Raw genomic sequence first — 22,655 nt, forward strand, 5'->3', positions numbered from 1 at the left:
TCTGAACTTTTAAAATTTCCTTTGCATTTTTTATTTTTTATTTTAATAGTATTTTATTTTTCCAAATATATTCCAAAATAGTTTTCAACATTCTCTTTTGCAAAGCCTTGTGATTCAAAATTTTCTCCTTTTCCCAAGAGAGCAGGCAATCTTAGATAGATTAAACATGTGCCATTCTTCTAAACATATTTCCATATTCATCATGCTGTGCAAATAAAATCAGATCAAAAGGGAAAAAAACACAAGAAAGAAAAAAAAAACAACAAGCAAACAACAACAACAACAAAGAAGGTGAAAATATTAGGTGAAAATATTGTTCTTTCTCTGGATGCAATGGCTCTCTCCATCACAGATCTATTGGAATTGGCCTTGAATCATTTCATTATTGAAAAGAGCTAAATCCATCACAGTTAATCATCATATAACCTTGTTGTTGCTATGTACCATGTTCTCTTGGTTCTACTCATTCACTCAGCATCAGTTCATATAAGTTTCTGCAGGCCTCTCTGAAATCATCCCACTGATCATCTCTTACAGAACAATAAATAAATAAACAAATAAATAACTAAGTAAATAAAATCTTACATTCATATATAATTTATCCAGCTATGTCTCAAATGAGGGACATCTACTCAATTTCTTGCTACCACAAAAAGGGCTGCTACAAACATTTTTGTACATGTGGATAGGACTAGGACTCCAAGTTCTCCTCATCAGCATTGTACCAGCTCTGGAGTCAGTGTTATACACAGAGTGGTTTGGAATTCTCTACAGCTTGCCTCTTGAGCCCCTAACATTTATATTTCCCCTTGCAAGTGACTAACATTGGCACTTCATTTAACCCTTAACCTCAATCAGCTTTTACAAAGAGATATTTCCTTTGAAAATAAAACATTAAGAAAAATACAATTATTTCTTGCATACACCCCAGAAACACATTCTCCCTTATATCACCTAGGAAGACGGGTTCAAATTTAACACTTTTATAGAGCATTGATCCCCACCAGTTCTGTTATGGAATATACATTCCAAATGACCCCTTATTGTGAACATTACTAGCCTAAGTCTAGATGGTCAGTTCTTGCTCCAGAGGACAATGAAATTAAACTGTCTGCAAAAGCCAGAATGCTCTCTCCAATTTCCAAACTCCTGGAGGTTTGCTTTCCTGTCTTTTCATAACTAACAAGGTTGGAGCCTCCAGATTAATCTCTTTTTCCTAAATCAAGAGAACAAAAAAGTCAGACACAAGGCCATTATCAAAAAGCCTCAGAGAACGTGATTCCAAGGGCTCTGCCTCTATACCATTTTTTTTTTTTACAGAATGTTGTCAGTGAAAGAGTCAAACCAAGAGCAGAGATTTGATCACATATAGAAGTCAAAAAGAATGATCAATATCTTTGTCACTAGAGCCCAGTCCCAGCTCCATAAACAGGGGAAAAAGTCTTCTCCTAGACATATAATTAGCAGATAGGAGCAAAAAATTCTCCATACTCAGGTCTCTCTAAGGTACTTCCTTCCCCATCATTTGGACTCTCCCAGAAATAGCTCTTCCACGTAGGAAATGTACATCAACATGGCAAGCTGATAGACTGTGCATATATCAGTCCTCATAAAATAACCCATTATCCCACATTATCCTCTCCTCTCGAAAAAAGGGAGATGAGTTCCTTCTGTTGGGACCAACCTCACTCAGTATATGGTCTACTTATTTTAAATCACCTTTTAAAAGAATTCCAAATGGCTTTCCAAAGATCCTGGACCAGATCAGTGATCTGCCTATCTTTCTGCAGCCCTCCGACATGGACGATGTCCAGTTTTTGTCATATTTGCCATTTAGGTGTATGATGAATCTTTGGATGATTTAAATTTGTATTTCCCGTAGCATTAGTGATCTGAGACAATCTTTCACAAGTCTGTTAATAGCTTATACTTCTTTAAGAATCTGTTTATGTTACTTATGTTACATATTTATTATATACTTATGCTAATTCTGTATATATTTTGGATAAAGACTCTTTACCAGATTTATTTGCTGTAAGGACTTTTTCCCTATCAAAGTTCCTTTCTTATCATGGCTACATTGATTTGGCAGAACTTTCCAATTTCATGTAATAAATCCTTTGTGATCTCCTCCCTACCTTCTTTGGCTAAACATTCTCCCTCTAACCAGCCGTGAAAAGCGCCTGACCTGGTTCTCTTTTAATTTTTAAAGGTGTGATCTTTGATATTCAGGATGAATATTCATTTGATTGGGAGAGTATGGCACAGTGGAGGACCTGGATTCAAATCCTACTTCTAATCCTTCCCATTAGTGTGACCTTGGGAAGCTAAGTGTCAGTTACAGTGTCAGGCCTTAGTATCAGGAAGATCTGAGTTCAGATTCCGCTTTTGAAGCTTACTGGCTGTGTGACCCTGGTCAAGCCCTGTATTTGACTCAGTTTTCTCATCTGTAAAATGGGAATAATAATAGCATCTACATCCCAGAATTATTGTAAGGATCAAATGAAAGAATATGTACAAGGCTTAGCTTTCATTGTTATTTAACTTTTTGGGGCTCCCACGTCCCTATCTAGAAGAGGGTTGATAGACGGCCTTCCTTTTACCTCCAGATTTATTTTTCGGCTCTCCCTTTCCCCAGCAATTCTTACCCAATAAGGAAGTCTTCCTCAATTAACTTCTATTTTCTAATTTATTGAATTTCTTGATTTCTCATGTGTGCTTATCTAGTCTGTTTCACTAATCTGCTTTTCTGTTGTTAACTATTTACCAAATAGTTCGGTGATTCTGGCTTCCGCATATGATTTTGTGCCTAGAAATGCTATTCATGTAGGGGTTTAATTTTTGGACTCCGCTGTCTGATGACATGCTCAGTTGTCACCTCTAGGTGGCACTCTCCTCCTCCTCGAGGCCCCTGATAGGCTCCTCTAGGACTTTAATACTCGATGCCTTTTCTGCCCAGTATTAATTAGCCAGGGTCCTTTGCAACATGTTTGATGCAAAACCAAATTCAGCTCCTTTTAGTTCCTCCCCTGTGTGCCTTGACTTACGCCAGGCGCGGCGAAATCAGAAACAAAACAAACGAAAATGTAATGTGCATGATGATGCTCCTGCTACTTTTAAAGCTTTTTGTCTTTGTTTACATTCATTAAAAATTGGGAGGGAAGAAGAGGAAACTGTTGCAAGGGTGACCCGGGGTGAGGAGGGCAAAATGCCCTCCCCCCCATCATGTCAGGGCTCCATCCTGCCTCGCTCCGGCTGCCTCCGTCATTTCCTTGGGAACCAAACCTTCCCAAACTATTGGCCTGCGAGTTCCTAGCACCGGCAAATCCGGCCCTGAATGAAGGGCACAGATCCTCGCCCACTAGGAGATTATGGGTGAGGTCCCTTTAAGGGAAGAACGTTCTGTCGCAATTGACTCCTGGCAGACAGTATCCTTTCCGGAGGGCGGAGCCTGTGCATGTTGCTCTGACCAATCCAATGGCGGTATTTTCCGCGGGAGATCTGAATTTCGCGGCACGCACTTTGGCGCTAAAAAAAAAAAAGGAGTAAAAAAAAGGAGTCCGGGACACAGAGAGAACGGAGGGAGGGCTGGGGCAAGTGGAGCGCGGTCGGGGAGCAATCTGGGCCTATCCCAGCGGAGACGGCCTCTCAGGCCCTGGACACCAGGCGGGGGTCCGGTCACCGGCTGGGTCCCCTCAGCCGGGCTGCCTGGAGGCGGCGGCGCGGGCCCCTCCTACCCTCCCCGCCCTCCTGGGGCTTGCCACTGCCTAACCGGCTCGGACCCGGGCCGGCCATGCCCATCACATCCTAGCCCCCGCCGGCCTCCCTGGCCCACCTTGTGCTCTCTCTCCCTTCTCCCAAAGGCTCCGGATCGTCTTCCCCAATCCCGATGCTGAGGATCCCCAAGGGGGTCTCCCCGGCCCCGGGGGGCTCCGCCCCGGCCGGCCCGCAGAAGCCTCCCCAGCCGCTGCAGATCAAGAAGGCCCTGCCGGTGGTGAGCCCGGTGTGGACGGCCGAAGTGCGCAGCCCCCCGGGGGGCCCTGTCCCGGCCAGCCACTTCACGCCGCTGTACCCCCCGATTGTGGCCGCCGCCGCCCCGGGCAGCTGCCTGGACGCCACCCCGCAGGGGCCTGAGGTCCGCGCCGGCCGCGCCTCCGCCGGCCGGCTGCCGGTAATGCGCGGGGACCCCTCCCTCGCCCCTTCCTTTCTTCCCCCCTTTCTCCCTGGTTTCTCCTCCTGCTGCCGGAGGAGCCCCGGATCTCGGGCGCGGAGCTCCCGGGCTTTCTCGTTTGGGGCGGCCGAGGCTCAGTGTGTACGGAGAGGTTAAGGAGGAGAGGATTTAAGGAACCTGCCGCTTCCCAAGCCAAGCACGCACTAGTTCCGCAGGCCAGACTTTAGCTTCCAGAGCGTCCCGTCCGGTTAACGTGCGCGCCCGTGCACACACGCAACCTGAGCCTCGGAGGGCCGAGAGGCTTGGCCCGGGGCACGAGTGGGCAGGCGGCCTCCTGCGGCCCTTAGCGTTCCAACGTCCCGTGCTCTCGGAAGCATTGCAGCCCGGCCTCCTTCTAGGACTAGTGTGCCTCTTAGGGGCACTGATTTGTTCCTTCCCCGGCCTTCAGTGACATCTGACCCCTCGCCCAGGGAGAGAGACTGGACGCACCATTTCCCCGTCGGGCCGTTCTGGTGGAGGGTGGGCGTGGGAGGGGCCGAACGAGATGGAAGGCCAGTGGGGCACTCCTAGCTCCGACTAGCAGACCCTTGCCATAGATTGGAGAGACTAGAGAGGAAGGGGCTACTGGAAAGAGGAGGGCCCACTCTCACAACCTGCTCCCACGGCATTTGCGGGTGGGATCCCGGCTCTCTCCCACCCTCTCTTCACCCCCTGCTTCCTCATTTTAAAAGGGTGTGACCTGGAGGTTTTCCAGGCCAAACCACTGGGTATGACTTGATTTGACCGAGTCCCCGGAGCTGAATTTTTGCCAGTGGATTCTTTATATCCTACCGGGATCTTCGGTTTAAAGAACCCCTCTTGGACAGGGCTGTGAAAGTCTGATTATCTTCTTTTTTCTTTTTTTTTAAATCCCAGAGGCCGAAACCTGATTTCCACTCCGAGCTGGGCTGGGCTTTCCCTTCAGCTTTGTAAGGGCGGGTATAGTTGACCTTGAAGAATCTAAGGTCATGTTCCTGCCTCGTTGAGGCTTCGGAGAAAGGAGGATTTCAATAATAGTCATTCAGATGACCAGCCTTTTTAAAGAACCTCTAACAAAGGGGAGAAAATAAATCCTGTCCTTTACGGGTACTAAGGCAAAAGGGAGAAAATAAACCTTGTCCTCAGGAAGCTTACATTTTCAGAGGGATAGAAACAACCTGAGATTTCTCTTTATAAGTGGGACCTGTGATTTTCCTATATGGGGAACTTGTATCTACCAATACAATCTGGACTTTCTTGTCCAAATGAGTGATTTCAGGATTTGTCATGGGTCCCACAGCCAGGATGTGTCAGTGTTAGGATAAGAATCCACCATTTCCCTGCTCAGAGGGCCACGGTAATAAATAATAATAAACTCCAATAGCTCACATGAGAGCTACCAAGTATTGTACATGGCCTACCTCCTTTAGCCTTGACAACACTGCCATTTTTTAGGATGCCCATTTTACAGATGGCACAAAAAAGCCCAAAGGGTTGACCTGATTCATGTAGAATTCTGCAGTTACTTAATGGGGGCTGCCCAGGATTCAACAAATCCTGACTTCCAAGGCTGAGTCTCTTTCATGATACTCTACCTGCTTCAGTACACCTAGCACCCAGGGTCTTTATGCCGCCCATCCTGGTCACCTCTGCCTGATTGGAGCCTCCCCATCAGGCCTTGATTGTAGTTTTAGGTTCCCCTTAGAATCTGGATCTGAGCTCCTGGAGCTATTCCCTGAAGGTCTTTAACACTAAGGTACTAATAGATACTTAATGACATTATCAGGACCATGAATATGTAGGATCGGTGTTTTAGATTCTGTGAATCTGAGGTGACATTAATGAGGTCATAGAATATGGAAACTGGAAGGAGTCTGGGAAGCTTGGGACTCTGAGGAGCAGTTGCAGGCCCCAAGGCCCTAGAGAGATTCCACCAGGTAGAATTAAGTGGAAGCCAACTCCAGATTGTAAGATAGGGCACCTGAGGCCAAAACCCAGCTCCGCAGCTCGCCACCTGCAGGGACTTTGGGCAAACCGCTTAACCCATGGCTTCCTCTGACTGTAAAATGGGGCTCCAGTTGGATGCTGGGTAATGCTGGCTAACTTGAGTTTTGTGATTTTAAGGTGTGTAAAAAGCTCTTTGGCTCCCAGCCCTGGGCCGGAGGTCTTACTGGGCCGGCTCATTCACTGAGACCAGAACTGGAGGCTTCCTAGGTCTGGAGGCTCTGCTTTAACTGTCTATGAACCTTGTTGTTGATCAGAAACTCTTCTGTAATGCAAATGACTGGCCCTCTTTTATCAGTTGGGGATGTGAAAGCCCTTCAGGGCCTCTGAAGGCCAGCATCCCTGAAACTGCTGCAGCTGCTGGGGCTAGGCCAGGGCAGCAGGGCTGTGCTGAGGTAGGGGAGTGGGGGGATGGGGGAATGAGTGCAAGAATGGGGCTGAAAATGGCTGGGAAGGGGCTGTTGTTAGTGGGGGTGGGAGGGGATGGGGATGGAGTTGGAGGAGCTCTGGGATGGGAGGGAATAGATTTGTCCATTTCTGCTCCCATCTGGTTTCTTCTCACTCACCAGGGGCTTCTAGGGCTGAGACTCCGTATTCAGAAGCACTTAGGTAGAGATTGTAGACCTGTTCTCCTACTGCACTTGCCTCCTGAATGCTGTCAGTTGGGTCTTCTGGGTCTAAAGCCATAGAACAGGCCAACTCCCCCTCTAAAGTACTAGGGGGAATCCTTGTGTCACCGTGTTCTTGTGGAGCCAGAGGAGATTGTAGTGCAGGGTCCCTAGAGTCATAGGCTGTCAGGAATGGCAGGGACTTTAGAACAGGGAATGTCAAGGAGGAGAGGGCCTTTAGAATACAAAATGTCAGAACTGGAGAGAACTTAGAACATGGAATGTCAGAGCTGGGGGGGCCCTTAGAACCCAAGATGTCAGAGCTGGGAGGGCCCTTAGAACCCAAGATGTCAGAGCTGGGAGGGCCCTTAGAACCCAAGATGTCATAGCTAGAAGGGCCCTTAGAACCCAGGAGGTCAGAGCTGGGAGGGCCCTTACAACCCAGGAGATCAGAGTTGGGAGGGCCCTTAGAACCCTGGATATCAAAATTAGGAAGGTCATTAAAAATATAATTAGTTTGAGATTTCTTTTAACCTGGGGTCCACAGATAAATAAGATTTTAAGGATGGTGTTTGTGAGCTTGTTTTCTACTTTTTAACATTTTTTAGTGACTGAATTTTAATTAAATTCGTAGTCCTATGGATTTTTGTTTACAAACACAGAAGGGGTTTATAAACTTGACCATCTTGCCTTGGGAGTGGGAGTCTATGACTCAAAAAAGATTAAGGCCCCCCTGACCTTGTGCTGGAAGGCTAAGAAAGATCTGGTGTTACATGCTGGCTTAAGACCTCTCTTTGTTCTACTGTGGAGTTAGATAACTTTTCACTGCTCCATTGTGAAGATGAGAAAACTGAGGCCCAGAGAAATTGGTCAAAGAGCGCCCTGACTGTTGAGTTAGTGCCAAAAGTAGGGACCGGACCCAGGTCTCCTGACCCCCAAAGGGGCTGGGCTTTGCCTTTCCTGGCCCCATCCTTACCTCCTAGTCTTGGACTTTGTCTCTCTCTCTCTCTCCAGCACACCTTTCCTGCCTTCCTTCCTTCCTTCCTTGATTTCCTTTCCTTTCCCGTTTGAGGCTCTGATCTGACTACTAGCTTCTCCAGGCCCAGCTTGCTCATCTATAAAATGGGTATATTTGCACACCTTTCCCTGTTGGGTTGTTACAAGCCTAGTCCTTTTAGTGCATTAGAAACTATAAATTTATATGAGGTTATCATAAACGGGATAGGAATATGTGTGTTTCTGGTTAGATCCACGACTTTGATGAGAAACTGTTCCATAACTTGAGTCTCCTGGGGAGAGGGGGCCCATGGGGCTTAAATTACTTCTATGAGGGCGCCCAAGCCAGGAGCGAGGATAGGGGCCGGCCTGAACCTCCACCTTCCAGTGTGCCCTGTTGTTGTTTATTAATATTTATCCTCTCCCTGTGCCTCCCCTCCCTGTGATTGGCTGTGGTTTCTGGGGCCCGCCAGAGCAGATGTGGCTGTGGTCTGATTTCCCCAGCAGGTGTTTCCCAAGCCTGGGGAGGATGGGTGGAGAGAGGAAGCCAGGCTGGGGGATTCCTCAGCCGCCTATCCTGGAGGCCGGCTTAGAGGGAGGGAGGGAGGGACCCTGAGGGATCCCTTTGGGCTCTGGGGTGCCCCCACCCCTCAGGAAGCTCAATCCCTGGCTCTTGGTGCCCCCTGGCTGTGGGCCAGGAAGCCTGGCTAAAGGGGAGGGGCTGGGACCCTGATAAGGACCAGCTGGGAGGCTGCTCTGCAGCCTGGCCCCACCCTGCCCAGCCCTACCCCCTGGCTCCTGGAGATAGGCACTGGGCCCACTGGGTGCTGGCCCCAGCCTTCCCTAAACAATTATAAACCCCAGGCTCCTGCCCTTCCCCCAGCCCTGGCAGGGGTGGAAAGCTAAGTAACAGTCCTGAGACCCTGACCTTAAGGAAATAGTTAGGGGATGGATTATGAGGAGAGGGCCCTCTTCCTCCCCCCAGCCCTGTGCTTGAGCCCTTCCCCAGACAGAGGCTCCTTAGGGCAAACCAGGAATCTTTGGCCAGATTCCCTCAGAGCCTGGAAGATAGGAGTGCCCCCCTGGAGATTTTGATCTACTTGGTCAAGGCCTGGAGGCTTCCCACTGACAGAGCTCTTCCAGCACAGATTAGGAAACTGAGGCATAACTATGGCTTCAGTGTCCAGGGCCCAGAAATGAGGTTGGGGGAGGGAAGCTGGCACGGCTTGTTTGTTCTACTGATTTCTCTTTTTCGCTTTTTAGGGTTTCAAGGCCAAGAGGAAATTGGATCTGGAGGGAATGGGACGTCAGGGGCTCTCGGAATTCCGGACACCCAAGGGGAAATGTGGCGGGGGCGATGGCCTCCCAAGTCCCAAGAGTGAGTGTTCTAAAGCACGACAGGAAGGGGATAAAAAAGGAGAGCAAAACATGCTAATAAGCATCTTTCCTAAATTCCTGCTTTGGGCCTAGCTCGTTGTGGGCATGGACATGCAAGGTATAAAAACCAGGAGTCCTTGTTCTCAGGGCTCACAGTTTAGCTGAAGAGACAAAGCATAATAGAATGTAGGACGTGGGTGGGGGGCCTGAGGACATGGAATGTCAGAGCTGGGAGGGCCCTTAGAACCCAGGAGGTCAGAGCTGGGAGGGCCCTTAGAACCCAGGAGGTCAGAGCTGAGAGGGCCCTTAGAACCCAGGAGGTCAGAGCTGGGAGGGCCCTTAGAACCCAGGAGGTCAGAGCTGGGAGGGCCCTTAGAACCCAGGAGGTCAGAGCTGGGAGGGCCCTTAGAACCTGGGAGGTCAGAGCTGGGAGGGCCCTTAGAACCTGGGAGGTCAGAGCCGGGAGGGCCCTTAGAACTCGGGATGTCAGAGCCAGGAGGACCCTTAGAACCCGGATGTCAGGCTGGGAGGGCCCTTAGAACCCAGGAGGTCAGAGCTGGGAGGGAGCTTAGAACCCAGGAGGTCAGAGCTGGGAGGGCCCTTAGAACCCAGGAGGTCAGAGCTGGGAGGGAGCTTAGAACCCAGGAGGTCAGAGCTGGAAGGGCCCTTAGAACCCAGGAAGTCAGAGCTGGGAGGGCCCTTAGAACCCAGGAGGTCAGAGCTGGGAGGGAGCTTAGAACCCAGGAGGTCAGAGCTGGGAGGGCCCTTAGAACCCAGGAGGTCAGAGCTGGGAGAGAACTTAGAACACAGGGTGTCCAAGCTGGGAGGACCCTTAGAATACAAAAGGACAGATCTGGAAGACATCTTGGAACTCATTGTCTTGGACATTCCATGGGGACCTGGTTCTTGTTAAGCTGGCAGGAAAGGCTTGGGTTTGGGCCCAGGTAGGCCACTCAGAGACCTGTGACATCTGTCCTTCAGACACTGAGGCAAGGGCTCATCATCCCAAGTTGGATGCCTTAGCGAGTCTGAAACAGCACCAGCTAAGGTGCAGAGAGATACCTTGACCATTCAGCAGTAAGTGAGTTTGAATATTGCCCATTGGCTCAGGAAACTTTTGTCACCATAGACAAGACTCTTAGTTTCTCTCAACCTCAGTTTCTTCATCTGAAAAATGGGTGTATCAATACTTGTACTATCTTCCTCACAGAGTGTTGATGAGGAAAGTGTTTTACAAATGAAATGCTGTATATTAGGAATATTATCCACATTGATGAAGTCACCAATCCTTGATGTGTTAAAGTACAGGTAGCTTATTCTGCTTTTGTTTCTTTAAAAATGTTCCACAATCTATCATTCTTCTCCTTCATTCCACACATTCCCAGATCCCATAATTCTGAGTCTCCAAGGATTGGTGGGCTGTATGTATGTTAGCCATGGAGTGGCTTTCCTGACTCCAAAGGAGGCCAAGCCACAGCTTGATCCTCCCTGATGGTTTTTGTGTTATTGTGGAAAATTCTGAATGGTGGGTATCCAGTCAAAAAGTCCAGCCTGTGTGAGTTGGACAGGTCTCTTCAATTCAGCCTCCATTAATCTGTTCAAAAATAGGTGAGACACCAGATATATAAAGAACTGATCCCAAAGACGAAATCCAGTGTGTACAACTACAGTACTCTGGGTTTTAATCTGCGGTCTTTTGGGAACAATTTTATTTTAACATTAAAAAAAATTTTTAACATTAAATCCACTTTTAGCTTGGAAAGAGATTTTCCCAACTGGCATAGTTCCTTGTGCCCTCTGAAATGACTCTTCCAAAATAATTTACATTGAGAGAAATTTTCAGCCAGGAGAGGCTATCTTACAATACAAACTGAGTTACGATTCCTTAATTGAAATTGAGTCCCATGCCGTTTTTCCTGCACCACTCCTTTCACTCCTGTCTCAATGAGCAGGATGGGGTCTAGTACTAGTCCCTTCAAACAGGGACTAGAGTTACTCTTAAGTCTTCCCATATAAGAGTTATCTCTGTCTTTAAGATATTAGACTGTCTCAGAAATCACCTTTAACCCATTTCCCTACAAAAAACCTTTGTCCAACTATTGACTGCATTTCTAGGGCATTTATCCCTGGAATCTGGGGGAAAAAACTCTGGAAAAAATAGCAGTAGTGGCTATCAGTGTCTACAAAGCGCTTTTTAAATTCATTTTGATCCCCTCATCAGTCCTGAGAGGTAAGTGCATTGACTATCCCCATTTTACAGATACAGAAACTGAGGCTGAGGGAGGTTTACTTCCTTGCAGGATCACAGAGCTAGTAAGTGAGGCAAGATTTCAGTTCTTTTCAGTTTTATTTTAAAAGGGGGGTTTTTAATATGTGCACTCAGAATCATGGAATTTTCCCCACCATCCTTAGACTCTCTTCCCCCTAAGAATCTTTGTGTAGCATTCTGTGAGGCTCATCTGCCTGTGCTTAAAGACTCCATCGCCCCCACCCCGAGGTACCCCGTTCCACTTTGGGATCCTTCTGGCTGTCTGGAAATCTTTGGTGATGTTGACTAAATGTCCTTGTTTCCCTCCGAGGAGTCTCCCAGCCCATCCTGTCCTTTCTGCTGCTCTTCCTCAAGTGGCCCGGACCCCCCGGGCCCCACCATTCTGTCTGGCTTTCTGGATCCTTTTCAGCTTTTCGGGGTCTGAGCTCTCAGACCCGGATGATGGCTGGTTGGTCTGTCTCCCTGCCTCCAATCTTTCCCAGACACTCTAGACCCTTTCTCCTCTCTGTCTCTCCCTAAAATGTGGATCTCTCCTCCTGTTTCATAAACTCTGCCAGCTCCCTATTATCTTCAGCTTCAAAAGCACTTTACAACTTTCCCAGTCTTCCCATCTTATTCTCCTCATATTTTTTTCATCCCATAATATTGCCATCATTTACACTTAGTAAAACCTAATTAGATTCAGATTTATTTGAATCAATGCAAAGTAACATCGTTGGTGCTTAATAAATGCTTGTTGATTGATTGGAAGTGAAATCAGCCAGTCATTGCTATCTCTTAAGACACTCCCATTTCCAGATGCTGGGCATTTTTCCTGGCTGTGCCCTGTACCAAGGCCCTTTCTTCATGTCCTCCCTGAAAACAGCCTTCTAGATGAAGCTTTTTTCCTGATTCCCTTCAGGACTTGTGTCTTCCCTTAGTTATCTCCGCTTTATTCTCTATATATCCTGTTTGTGTGTGGTTAATAATAACTGGTACTTATCTTTATGAATACCTCATTTAATCCTCATAAAAACCCTGGGAGGAGGAAGTACTATTATAATTTCCATTTTGTGGATAAGGAAACTGAGGTTGAGAGGGATTAAAGTGACTTGCCCAGTTAGTAAATAAATGAAGCTGGCCTAGAATTTGGTCTTAAGGCTCAGATTTTGTGTATTGTCACCCCTATTAATCTCTTAAGTTCCTGGAGAGCCAGAGACTGTTTTATTGTCTTCATATCCTCAGTCCTTGGGTGGCTAGGAGCACTGATCTGGAGCCAGGAAAACATCTTTCCGAGTTCAGATCTGGTCTTTTACGCTTAGCTGGGTGACCTTAGACAAGTTACTTTATCCTGTTTGTCTCAGTTTCCTCATCTGTAAAATGAGCTGGAGAAAGAAATGGAAAATCACTCCAGTATCTTTGCCAAGAAAACCCTAAATAGAGTCACAGAGCCAGATATGACTGAATGAGAACAATAAATATCCTCAGTCCTTAGCGAGTGCCTGGCATCGAGTGCATAGTGAATAAACTCTTGTTGACTTGACAGATCCAGAAGAACCCTAGTCAGAGCACAGAGACAGATAGTACTACCTCCCTCTTCCTGGAAACTAGCCCTCTAGGAATGCAGGGGGGGGGGGGGGAACAACATGAAGACAACTGTGTATGAACAAGGTATGGACAGGAGAGGATGGAACTTGTCTAGGAATGGAGGCAGTAGAATTAAGGGGGATGGGAAAGAAAAAAGAAGTCAGGAAAACATAAAATGATTACAATGCTGCAAGGGAAAAGAACAAAAAAATTGGGAAAATATAAAATGATTACAGTGCTGCAAGTGAAAAGAACAAAAAATTGGGAAAATATAAAATGATTACAGTGCTGCAAGGGAAAAGACAAAAAAGTAGGAAAATATAAAATGCTGTAACTGAAAAGAACAAAAAAAGAAGATTGAGCCTAGTACCTCTTCCTTTCTTTGCAACACTGCATCCGTTGTTTTGTTGGTTTTTTTCTTTAATCTTCATTATAAAGGCATAGATTTTGACAGGGAAAATGCAGCTATTTGAAAACAAAAGATTTTTTTAAATAAAGAAAGAGGGAGTGAGCATTTTTTAAGCATCTATTAGTGTGCTAAATGCTTCACAACTATTATCTACTTTGATCCTCATAACTACCCCAGGAGATTGGTGCTCCCCATTTTACAGGTAAGGAAACTGAGGCAGGCAGAGGGTAAGTGAATTACCCAGCATTACACAGCTAGGAAATGACTGAGTAGGGATTTTAATAAAATTATTTAAAAGAAGAAATTTTAAAAGAAAAGCTAGGATTCCCAGAGTCAGATCTTTGTCTTTTTTTCCTCTTTTCGTCAGCCCCCAAATCGCCTGGTGAGAAAACTAGGTATGACACATCTCTGGGCCTGCTCACCAAGAAGTTCATTTACCTGCTGAGTGAGTCAGAGGATGGAGTCCTGGACCTGAACTGGGCTGCTGAGGTGCTGGAAGTCCAGAAACGGCGCATCTATGACATCACCAACGTGCTGGAGGGCATCCAGCTCATCCGGAAGAAAGCCAAGAACAACATCCAATGGGTGTAAGTGGGAGGCAGGCCTGGGGCGGGGGGGGGGAGGGGGGGAAGGAGAGGAGGAGGATGGGCCACCCTGGCTTAGGGTGGGTACGGGAGACCCAGACCCTCCTCGAGGAGCTGACCTGGGGGTGGGAGGCCCGGATGCTGATGGATGACCCTCGGAATCCCAGCCTGTTTATTAGGGACTCCCTAATATCCAATACTCCTCTCAGAGTTTTCTGATACCCAAGGTGTTCTGAGGTGTAAGCTCACCGAGGCCAGGGGCTATTTCATCTGTTACACGTCCCCGGCCCATAGCAGGTGACTATGGCTCGCTGCATCGAGTGATTTCTGCTTGCTCAAACATTAAGTGCATGAGTCTGGATTGAATCAAGCAGCAGCCAGCCCTCGGCAGCTCCCCCACCCTCCGGGTTCCAGGCCTGCCAAGGAATTAAGAGTGAGGGTGTGGGCTCTCTCTATTCCCAGAGGAAGGGGAATGTTTGAAGACCCAGCTGGGGCCGGGAAGCAGCAGACCCTGGGGCAAGAGCTGAAGGAACTGAGCAACACCGAAAGGACCTTGGACCAACTGATTCAGAACTGCACCTTGGACCTGAAGAACCTGACAGAGGACGAGACCAACCAGAGATATCCTTTGGAGGAGGGAGCCTGGGACGTGGGGGTAGAGGCAGGGAAAGGGGCTCCTACTGGGGATGAGAGTGATCTCACCCATGGGCAAGGTCTGGAGGCCTCAAATTTTTATAGGAGGTTATAGCAGTAGAGAAGGCACTCTGGACAGAGAAATGTTGTGAGCAAAGGTATGGGGTTAGTGTGGAGAAGTAAATGACTGGGTTAACCGAGTCCTTGTCAAGAGCTAATAGGGGAAGGGGCTTGGAAACCAGATTAAGGAGCTTGAACCTGAGAATGCTCCTATTTCCCTTAACCCTCTGGCCTCCACATTGGCCTATGTAACCTACCAGGACATTCGGGCTATAGGGAACTTCAAGGACCAGACAGTGATTGCGGTCAAAGCCCCTCCTGAGACTCGCCTGGAAGTCCCAGACCTGAGGGAGGTGAGGGGGCATTGGACTGTTCTACTGGGAACCCAGGATCTGGGAAGCTCTACCCCCAGGGTACCAGCCAGGGTGCACGGATGCACTGTGATCACCATCAGGCCAGGAACTCTCATGGAGCCTGAGGACATTCCAGGAACAAACCTGAGGGAATGGAATATCAGACCTGAGGCCTCAGGAAGCAAAAGAATAGTGGTGACTGGGTCATTAACTTAAATGTCAGCTAGGAGAACCTTAGAACCCAGGAGGTCAGAGCTGGGAGAACCTTAGAACCCAGAATGCCCTCACGGCTCCCTCCAAACCTGTCCTGATGATCTATCTCATCTTGCAGGACAACTTGCAGATTTATCTGAAGAGCACCAATGGACCAATTGAGGTGTACCTGTGCCCAGAGGAAAATCGAGAGGCCAGCAGCTCCTCCCAGGAGGCTCCTCCCTGTGGCTCAGGCCCATTCACTGGCCTGGCCGGCAGCCCTGGCAGCTCTAGTGGCCTGGATCTCATTGCATCCCCAGGTAGGTGCTGGGCCAAAATTGTGGTCTCTTTCCTTTCATTCTGGGAAGAGAGGAGGATAGGTGTCCATTACCCCACCTTGGGACTGCAATTCCTTAAAACTCCACAAAAAGTTCCTTTAACTCAGATTACCTTTAATTTTACTGTGATAATGATTGTCAAAGAGGATTCATTGATTGTGTATTTTGTGTAGGGCATTGCTAGTCCCAAAAGGGAATGTGGAGAAGCTTAGTCTGAGAGCAGTCACTGAATCAGAGTCTTGAGCATAGAAGGCCCTTAGAACCCAGGAGGTCAGAGCTGGGAGGGCCCTTAGAACCCAGGAGGTCAGAGCTGGGAGGGCCCTTAGAACACAGCAGGTCAGAGTCTCCAGTGCTCCCTCTTCATGATAAATAGGACTGAAGCTAAGAATAAGTGATTTATCCTAGATCATTCAGCTCCTTGATTGATGAAGCCAATCCATAGTACCCTAACTCAGTGATCCTTGTACCCACACTGCCTCTTCTATACATGGGAAAAGATAATTTGTTCTGCCTGTTTATTTGAATGAGCCCTCTGTCCATTACATATACAATAATAATAATTGTACCTATACATATATACATATACTTAAACACATACATAGATACAAATATAAATAACTAGAATTTGTCTAGCACTTTAAAGTTTATATAGTGCTTTAAATATATTTTCTTCTTTAATCCTCCCAACAATCCTGGGAAAGTGGTACTATTATTGTCCCCATTTCAAAGATGAGTAAACTGAGGGGCAGCCAGGTGGCACAGTGGATAGAGCACCAGCCTTGAATTCAGGAGGACCCGAGTTCAAATCTAGTCTCAGATACTTAACACTTCCTAGCTGTGTGACCCTGGGCAAGTCACTTAACCCCAGCCTCAGGGGAAAAAAAAAAGATAAGTAAACTGAGACTGAAAGTGGTTAGCTATTTTATTCAAGGTCTCACAACCAGCCAGGGAGGAATTATCTCTGCTTACATGGGAGTTCCCCTTTATTCCCTAGGGTACCATTTCCCCATCTCCATGTACCCTTTCAGAAAATGAGAACTACAGGAGTGTTACCGCAAGAGTGGAGGAGCTGGGATTTGAATATGATCCTGAAAACATTTGAATTTTTCTGCGCTTCCTCCTCCCTTGTACTCTTGGGACCAAATCTGTACAGGTGGAGAGGGGCAGGAGTCTGTCTTATGTCCATGTTGGGAGCCCCTTCTCCCCACAGACGGTTATCTCCAATGATAAAACTATAAAACAAAGTCACAGCCCCCAGGCCTTGATACTGGTGGGATGATATCATCAGAATATGAGTCAGACTTGATGGTTCCTAATGGGCTTTCACATCCATTATCTCATTAACTCCTCAAAACCCATTTTTGGGGAGGTAGCTCAGGTCAGAATTATTATCCTCATTCTGCAGACTGAGGTCCTCAGAGGTGCCCTAAAAATGAAAACTTAAATCCCCAACTTTCCTAGTCTGATCCTTTATCCCACATCTCAAGGCTCAGATTGCCCTGGTAAAGTCTAGGAGGCCCATGCCTGTTCTCCTGCTTATTCCCCTGGCCTCCAGCCCAGTTCCTATCTCCTTGGCCTAGGTCCCACCTTGCTCTCTCTCCTCTTCCCTCTGTACCTTATCTGGGGCAGGGAGGAGCCCTCTGAGTTTGGGTTCGGAAGGTGATGCTAGCTGAGCCTGGGAACAACTATGAGAGCTCAGTTTAGGGCTGGCTTGAGTGAGTACCAAGCCTCCTCCTCTCCCTAAATCCTTCCTTCTTTTGTGCCGGCCATTCTACCATTAGAAAGTCATTCCTTTGGAAAGTAAAGCCATTTTCCTCCAGAGTCTCCTTTATTTTAAAAATTAAACCTTTATAAGCCTGCATCTTAAGGAGAATTTGTTTAATCTAAGAGTGGAGGGGAAATCCTTTCTTTTTTTTGTTGAGATCCCCAAGGATATCAGAATATTAAGCAATGCATGTCAGTTGTCTCCCAGATCAGGCCAGGCCTCAGCATCCAGGGAGAGACAGCTTTTTATACATTAAAAGTAAACCATAGGCCATAGACCAGGATGCAGGATGAGGCCATCTGCTTTCCGATTGGAAGAAAGATTCGGGTCTTTCTGGGTTGGGAGGGGGAGAGCCACAGGTACGACTGCCTGAATTCACAGAAAGGTGTCCTGCACCCTCAAGTGTCAAAGGAACAAGGGGGCAGGAAGGGATTGTTGGTGAAACCTCCATTTTTGTCCTAAAAGCAGAACCTCAGGATTGGGTCCTTTCCCAAAATTCCCTTTGTTTATCCACACACAAAGGTAGACAGAGAGACACAACAGAAAGAACTTCTCCCTCTTTCCCCTCCCTGGTTAGGGATATGTGACAGCAGGAGCTCTGTGTGCCACAGTGCACAGAGGAATTCAAACAGGACCTCAAATATTTGGTGACACAGAGATCTTGGGCCAGTCCCTTTTCCCTTGTCTTCCTCAGTTTTTTCAGGCATAAAATGGGGGTAGAATCAAGTGAGATCCTATTTGAAAGCACTTAGCACACTGAATGCATAAATATGTTTATTAGCCTTTCCTCAGGAAAGTAACTTTATTCTTTCCAGACCTTAATTTAACAAATGATCTTTGGTGGATTAACTTCCCCATATGTAACATGAAGAAGTTCTGGGGATGGGGGTTAAGGTCACTTAATCTCTGGGATAATGGGATCTCACCTTGTGAGGTCCCTTCTGGGCCTGGCCATCACGGATGCTGTCTGTAGGGGGGCCCAGCCTGAGGGGTAAGGAGGCACTTTTTGGGGTGGGAGTGTAACCGATTGGTCTCTCTCCTTAGCTGTGGCTCTGAAGTCCCAGCTATCCCAAGCCCTGCTGGAGGTGAACGAAGGCCTCCTGGACCTGCCTCACCCACTCCTGCAGCAGACCGAGGACCAGCTCCTGTCCTCGTCCCTGAGCGGCTCGCCTCTGGTCAACTTCTCCCCGCCCCTGGATGAGGAGGACTACCTGTGGGGCCTGGATAGCGGGGAGGGCGTCAGCGACCTCTTTGAGTCCTACGACCTGGGGGATCTCCTGAGGAACTAAGCAGCCTCAGCTCTCCACCTCTGCATCAGCACTGGGCACTCGGAGCCGCTGTTATGGGCCCAGGGAGGGTGGAAGTCAAGGTCCGGGGAGTGTCCTTCCCCTTAGGCCTCTCTGGCTCCCCAGTACCCTCTGCTTTTCCTTCCCTTGTCAGACTCCAGGAGCAGCAAATTTGGGGTGGCAGCTGTTTATGGGATGGTGTTTGGGCATTCCCTTCCCTCTATGTCCCCAAGCTAAGGACTGCTCCTTCTGATCCCTATTCCTGATCAATTCCCAGGTAACACTTCTCTCCCTGGCTCACAGACCAGGCTGAGAGGCTCCTTCCTAGGGGGAACCCACTTCTCAGAGGGGTTTAGACCCAAGTCAATGGTGCTTTGATGTGCCTCAGGGCTTTGGAGCCTACGATGCACTTATAGTATTTATTTGGAGTTTTCAGGTTTGAATTGCTTCAATGTTTTGTCCAGATTCCCTGCCGTTGGTTCAGCAGGGAAACTAATGTTTTCCTGGGGTTTTTTTGTTTTTGTTTTTTAAAGAAAGATATACTTTCCCTTGATGTGGCTAGTCCCCTACCCTCATACCCAAACCCCAAGTCAACCAGGTTCTAGAAGTCTGTGTGTGTGACCTTCCTGGAAAGCTTCCTCAGTCCTTGTGGGGAAGGCTCTATGTGTGTGTGTGTGTGTGTGTGTGTGTGTGTGTGTGTGTGTGCGCGCGCCCTCGCGTGTGTGTGCAGGCCAGGACCCTCTCGGCAGCTGAAGGGATCTTGCTTCCCTTGGTAGACTGGGCCTGCCTGATTTCCATGGCCTGATGGGAGCTCTTCCCTGCCATGGAAAGATGGCAGCTCTCTGGTCCCCACCAAGTCCAGGAGACCTGACCTTGCTTGCCCCCGATTGTCCAGGCCCCTGATGGGGGTGGCCTGTGACGTGATCGATGGGAGGGTGACTGGTATTCCCTCCCCAGAAGCACTTAGGAGGTGTAGGAGATGTGCAGGGGATGCCCACCCCGTCTACAGGTTCCCGTTGGCTGGGATAGATTGGGGCGCATCCCTTTATTCCCATCCTTAACAGCCATCTCTTCCCCTCCCCTCCTATCTCCTCTCCCAAGCCTCCTTTTCCCTCTTCGGTTTAATCCTTTCTGACACAATAGCACTACCTGGAGAGGGAAGGAAGAAATGGTACTACCCAGTAGGAGACCCCAGCTTACCCCTGATCCCTCTGCCCCCCCTTACTGACCACCCTTGTGAGAAACTGCTCACATTCCTCAGCTTAGTTCCACCTGCCACAAGGTGCCCCCCTGGTGACAGGAGTGATGCTGACATTTGGTGCCCCTTGGTGACTGCCTGTGACTCCATCCCGTGGGGCTCTGAAACAACTCTTCCCTCACTCTCCATCGGGCACTGGGGGCTGCCAGCAATTTCGGTCCTTTGTTTGCTGGCAAAGATGTGGTTTTGGGGGTGGGTGGGAGTGGACCTAAGCCCTCATGGCACTGGGCTGGGAAGCACTTTGTATTTTTGTTTGAGTTGAAATTTGTGGCATTAAATGGGTTTGCAATGTGAAATTAACACTGTCGCTACTTGAGTGCATTTTCTTGGCTAGGATGGGGCCAGGGTCATGGATGCCCATGTGGGAGCCCTGGGAACGTTCCTTCTCTCTCTCTGTCTTTCCCTCCCTCCCTCTTTTTTTTTCCCTATCTGTTTCTCTTCCCCTCCTCTCTGTCTCTCTGTTTCTGTCTGACTCTGTCTCTTTTTCCCTTCTCTCTCTCTCTCTCTCTGTCTCTCTCCCTTTCCTCTTTTTTCCCTTCTCTCTCTCTCCCTTCCTCTCTTTTCCCCCTCCTTCTCTCTCTCTCTCTCTCTCTCTCTCTCTCTCTCTCTCTCTCTCTCTCTCTCTCTCTCTCTCTCTCTCTCTCGCTCTCTCTCTCTCGCTCTCTCTGTCTCTCTCTCTCTCTCTGTCTCTCTCTCTCTCTCTCTCTCTCGCTCTCTCTCTCTCTCTCTCTCTCTCTCTCTCTCTCTCTCTCTCTCTCTCGCTCTCTCTCTCTCTCTCCCCCTCTCTCTCTCCCTCTCCCTCTCCCTCTCTCTCTCTCTCTCTCTCTCTCCCTCTCCCTCTCCCTCTCCCTCTCCCTCTCCCTCTCCCTCTCTCTCCCTCTCCCTCTCCCTCTCCCTCTCCCTCTCTCTCCCTCTCCCTCTCTCTCCCTCTCCCTCTCTCTCTCACCCCGTGCAAGTCAAAGCACCGAACTTCAGTTTCCTCATCGGTAAAATGGGCCTAACAGCGCAGGTCATCCCCAACTTTATTTTTTTCTCATCTGTAACCAAATGAAACAATGCTCGTAAAGCACTTAACGAACGGCGCCTGGTCTGCGGTAAGCCGCATAGGAAGTCATTTTTCCCTTGTCTCCCGTTCCTCCCGGTTACATTTGACCAGGGAGCACCAGGTTATCAGAAAGCTGAGGATCGGGTGGGGGGAACTTGGAGAAGCCCCTTGCGAACTGTGGCGCTGGCTCCTGGTCCTCTGGCCGCGCGCTCGGAGCTGCGTACTGTAGGGCGGCTCGGACCGCTCAGCGCGCATCTATGAGCCCCGCTTCGGGGAGCCGGCAGAGGGCCCCCGGCCCGTCCCGGCGCGCAGTCACTAAAACCGGGCCAAGGTCGGGAAAACTCTCCGCGGCCCGGGAGGGGCCCGGGACAGCCCTCTGGAGAGGGAGCTCGGGGACCACGAGCGTCTTCCGTGGAGAATTCTCCGGGTCGGGGTTTCCCCCCTCGGGAGCCGAAGGCCTTCGGGGCTCCTTTAGGGGAGACCAGTGTGGAAGGAAGCCGGGCTCTGGGCTGCAGCCCCTTTCCCATCCGGAGAGGGGCGCCCGACCTTCTGCCCAAGGATCGTCGGGCCTCGGTTACCCAGCGCCTCCGGACCGTCCGGCCTTAGTGGGGCAGAGACTGCGGGGCGGGCGGGGCCGGAGGGGGCAGAGACTGCGGAGAGCGGGGGGAGGGGGCCGGGCGGGGCCGGAGGGCGTCTCCCAGAATTTCAAATTCAAAGTCGGCCTTTTAACTCCTTACTACGTCCTTCAAACCAGCACGAGCTGTTTCTTCTGCTGCCAGGAGGGGGCAGGCTAGCTGGCTATCGCCTGGCCATCTTGTCTCTCCAGCGCCATCTCCGGCCGCCCTGGTCTATGGCCACTGGACCCTGGTGGCTCTGGAGAGGAAAGGGAGGCACGTGATCCTGCGCGCGCGCGCGCGCATACACACACACACACACACATACACACACACACACACACACACACACACACACACACACACACACTCACTTGTACGCCATGGCATCGCCTCCTTGATGGTCCTATTCGAGAACCAAGGACACGCTACGATCTTACCTGTCCATCCAAATATATGGCTCATCTGTAGGCTATCTGTGACCCAGACTTATGTTCATGGAGGAGGAACTCAAAGAAAAGCTCCCTATTCCCTCCTCCTCCTTTTTCTTCTCTTTCCTCTTTCCTCTCTCCCTTCCTCTCTTCCTCCCTCCCTCTTCTTGCTCCCTTACGTCAGTAAAGGAAAAAACCCATCTTGGTGTAAGGTGCACGGCCAAGGAGCCTTTTGAATCTTCAGTTCTAGAGTTTGTGAGTATAATATTAACCCCCATATAGAATATCTAGAGGGGGAGGAGGTAGAGTCGTGGAGACTGTGTACTGTAGAGCTGAGAGCTCTACATGGAGCATCCACATACACGCACGTGCGTACATAGATATCACACACATGCACACTGACCATCTTAAAGTCCAGTCGTTTTTATAAAGATGAAGGTGGAGCTCCAGGAGCCCCAAGGTGCTTCTTTCTACCTCTTAGTCTCCGACTATGAATTTCTGAGCTGGGTTACGTGATGTGCTCAGGGTTGCCTAGCTGGCATGTTTTAGGTGTCTAAAGAGTCTACATTGGGTCTCGAGCCTACTGGACTCTGGTCCTCCGGACTCCAGAGCTGGAGCTCCATCCACTGCCCCCTCTAGCTACCCCTAGGCTTTTAGAGTTTCAATTTTAACCCCAGA

General features: G+C 49.0%; 1 protein-coding gene across 2 annotated transcripts; it reads left to right on the plus strand.

The window, feature by feature from the left end:
* Positions 1-3,523: 3,523 nt before the first annotated feature.
* Positions 3,524-20,187, plus strand: E2F2 (E2F transcription factor 2). Of its 2 annotated transcripts, none has more exons than XM_074305883.1 (7): positions 3,524-4,171; positions 9,061-9,175; positions 13,786-14,005; positions 14,465-14,623; positions 14,934-15,048; positions 15,380-15,560; positions 18,388-20,187. In XM_074305883.1, exons 1-7 carry the CDS (start codon positions 3,890-3,892, stop codon positions 18,630-18,632), a joined length of 1,317 nt encoding a protein of 438 aa, XP_074161984.1. In that variant the 5' UTR covers positions 3,524-3,889; the 3' UTR covers positions 18,633-20,187. The 2 variants fall into 2 exon arrangements, with proteins under 2 accessions (XP_074161984.1, XP_074161985.1); XM_074305884.1 differs by lacking the exon at positions 3,524-4,171 and adding an exon at positions 4,940-6,588.
* The last annotated feature ends 2,468 nt before the right edge of the window (positions 20,188-22,655 follow it).

This window comes from Sminthopsis crassicaudata, chromosome 3 (assembly GCF_048593235.1).
Source record: "Sminthopsis crassicaudata isolate SCR6 chromosome 3, ASM4859323v1, whole genome shotgun sequence".
In the NCBI taxonomy this organism is placed as follows: Eukaryota; Metazoa; Chordata; class Mammalia; order Dasyuromorphia; family Dasyuridae; genus Sminthopsis; species Sminthopsis crassicaudata.

Bases quoted from the DNA above. Each gene is read 5' to 3' on its own strand.
- E2F2 (XM_074305883.1), top strand. From the start codon at position 3,890: ATGCTGAGGATCCCCAAGGGGGTCTCCCCGGCCCCGGGGGGCTCCGCC. The intron at 4,172-9,060 runs GTAATGCGCGGG...TTCGCTTTTTAG, and splicing joins CCTCCGCCGGCCGGCTGCCG to GGTTTCAAGGCCAAGAGGAA. The intron at 14,006-14,464 runs GTAAGTGGGAGG...CTCTATTCCCAG, and splicing joins AAGAACAACATCCAATGGGT to AGGAAGGGGAATGTTTGAAG.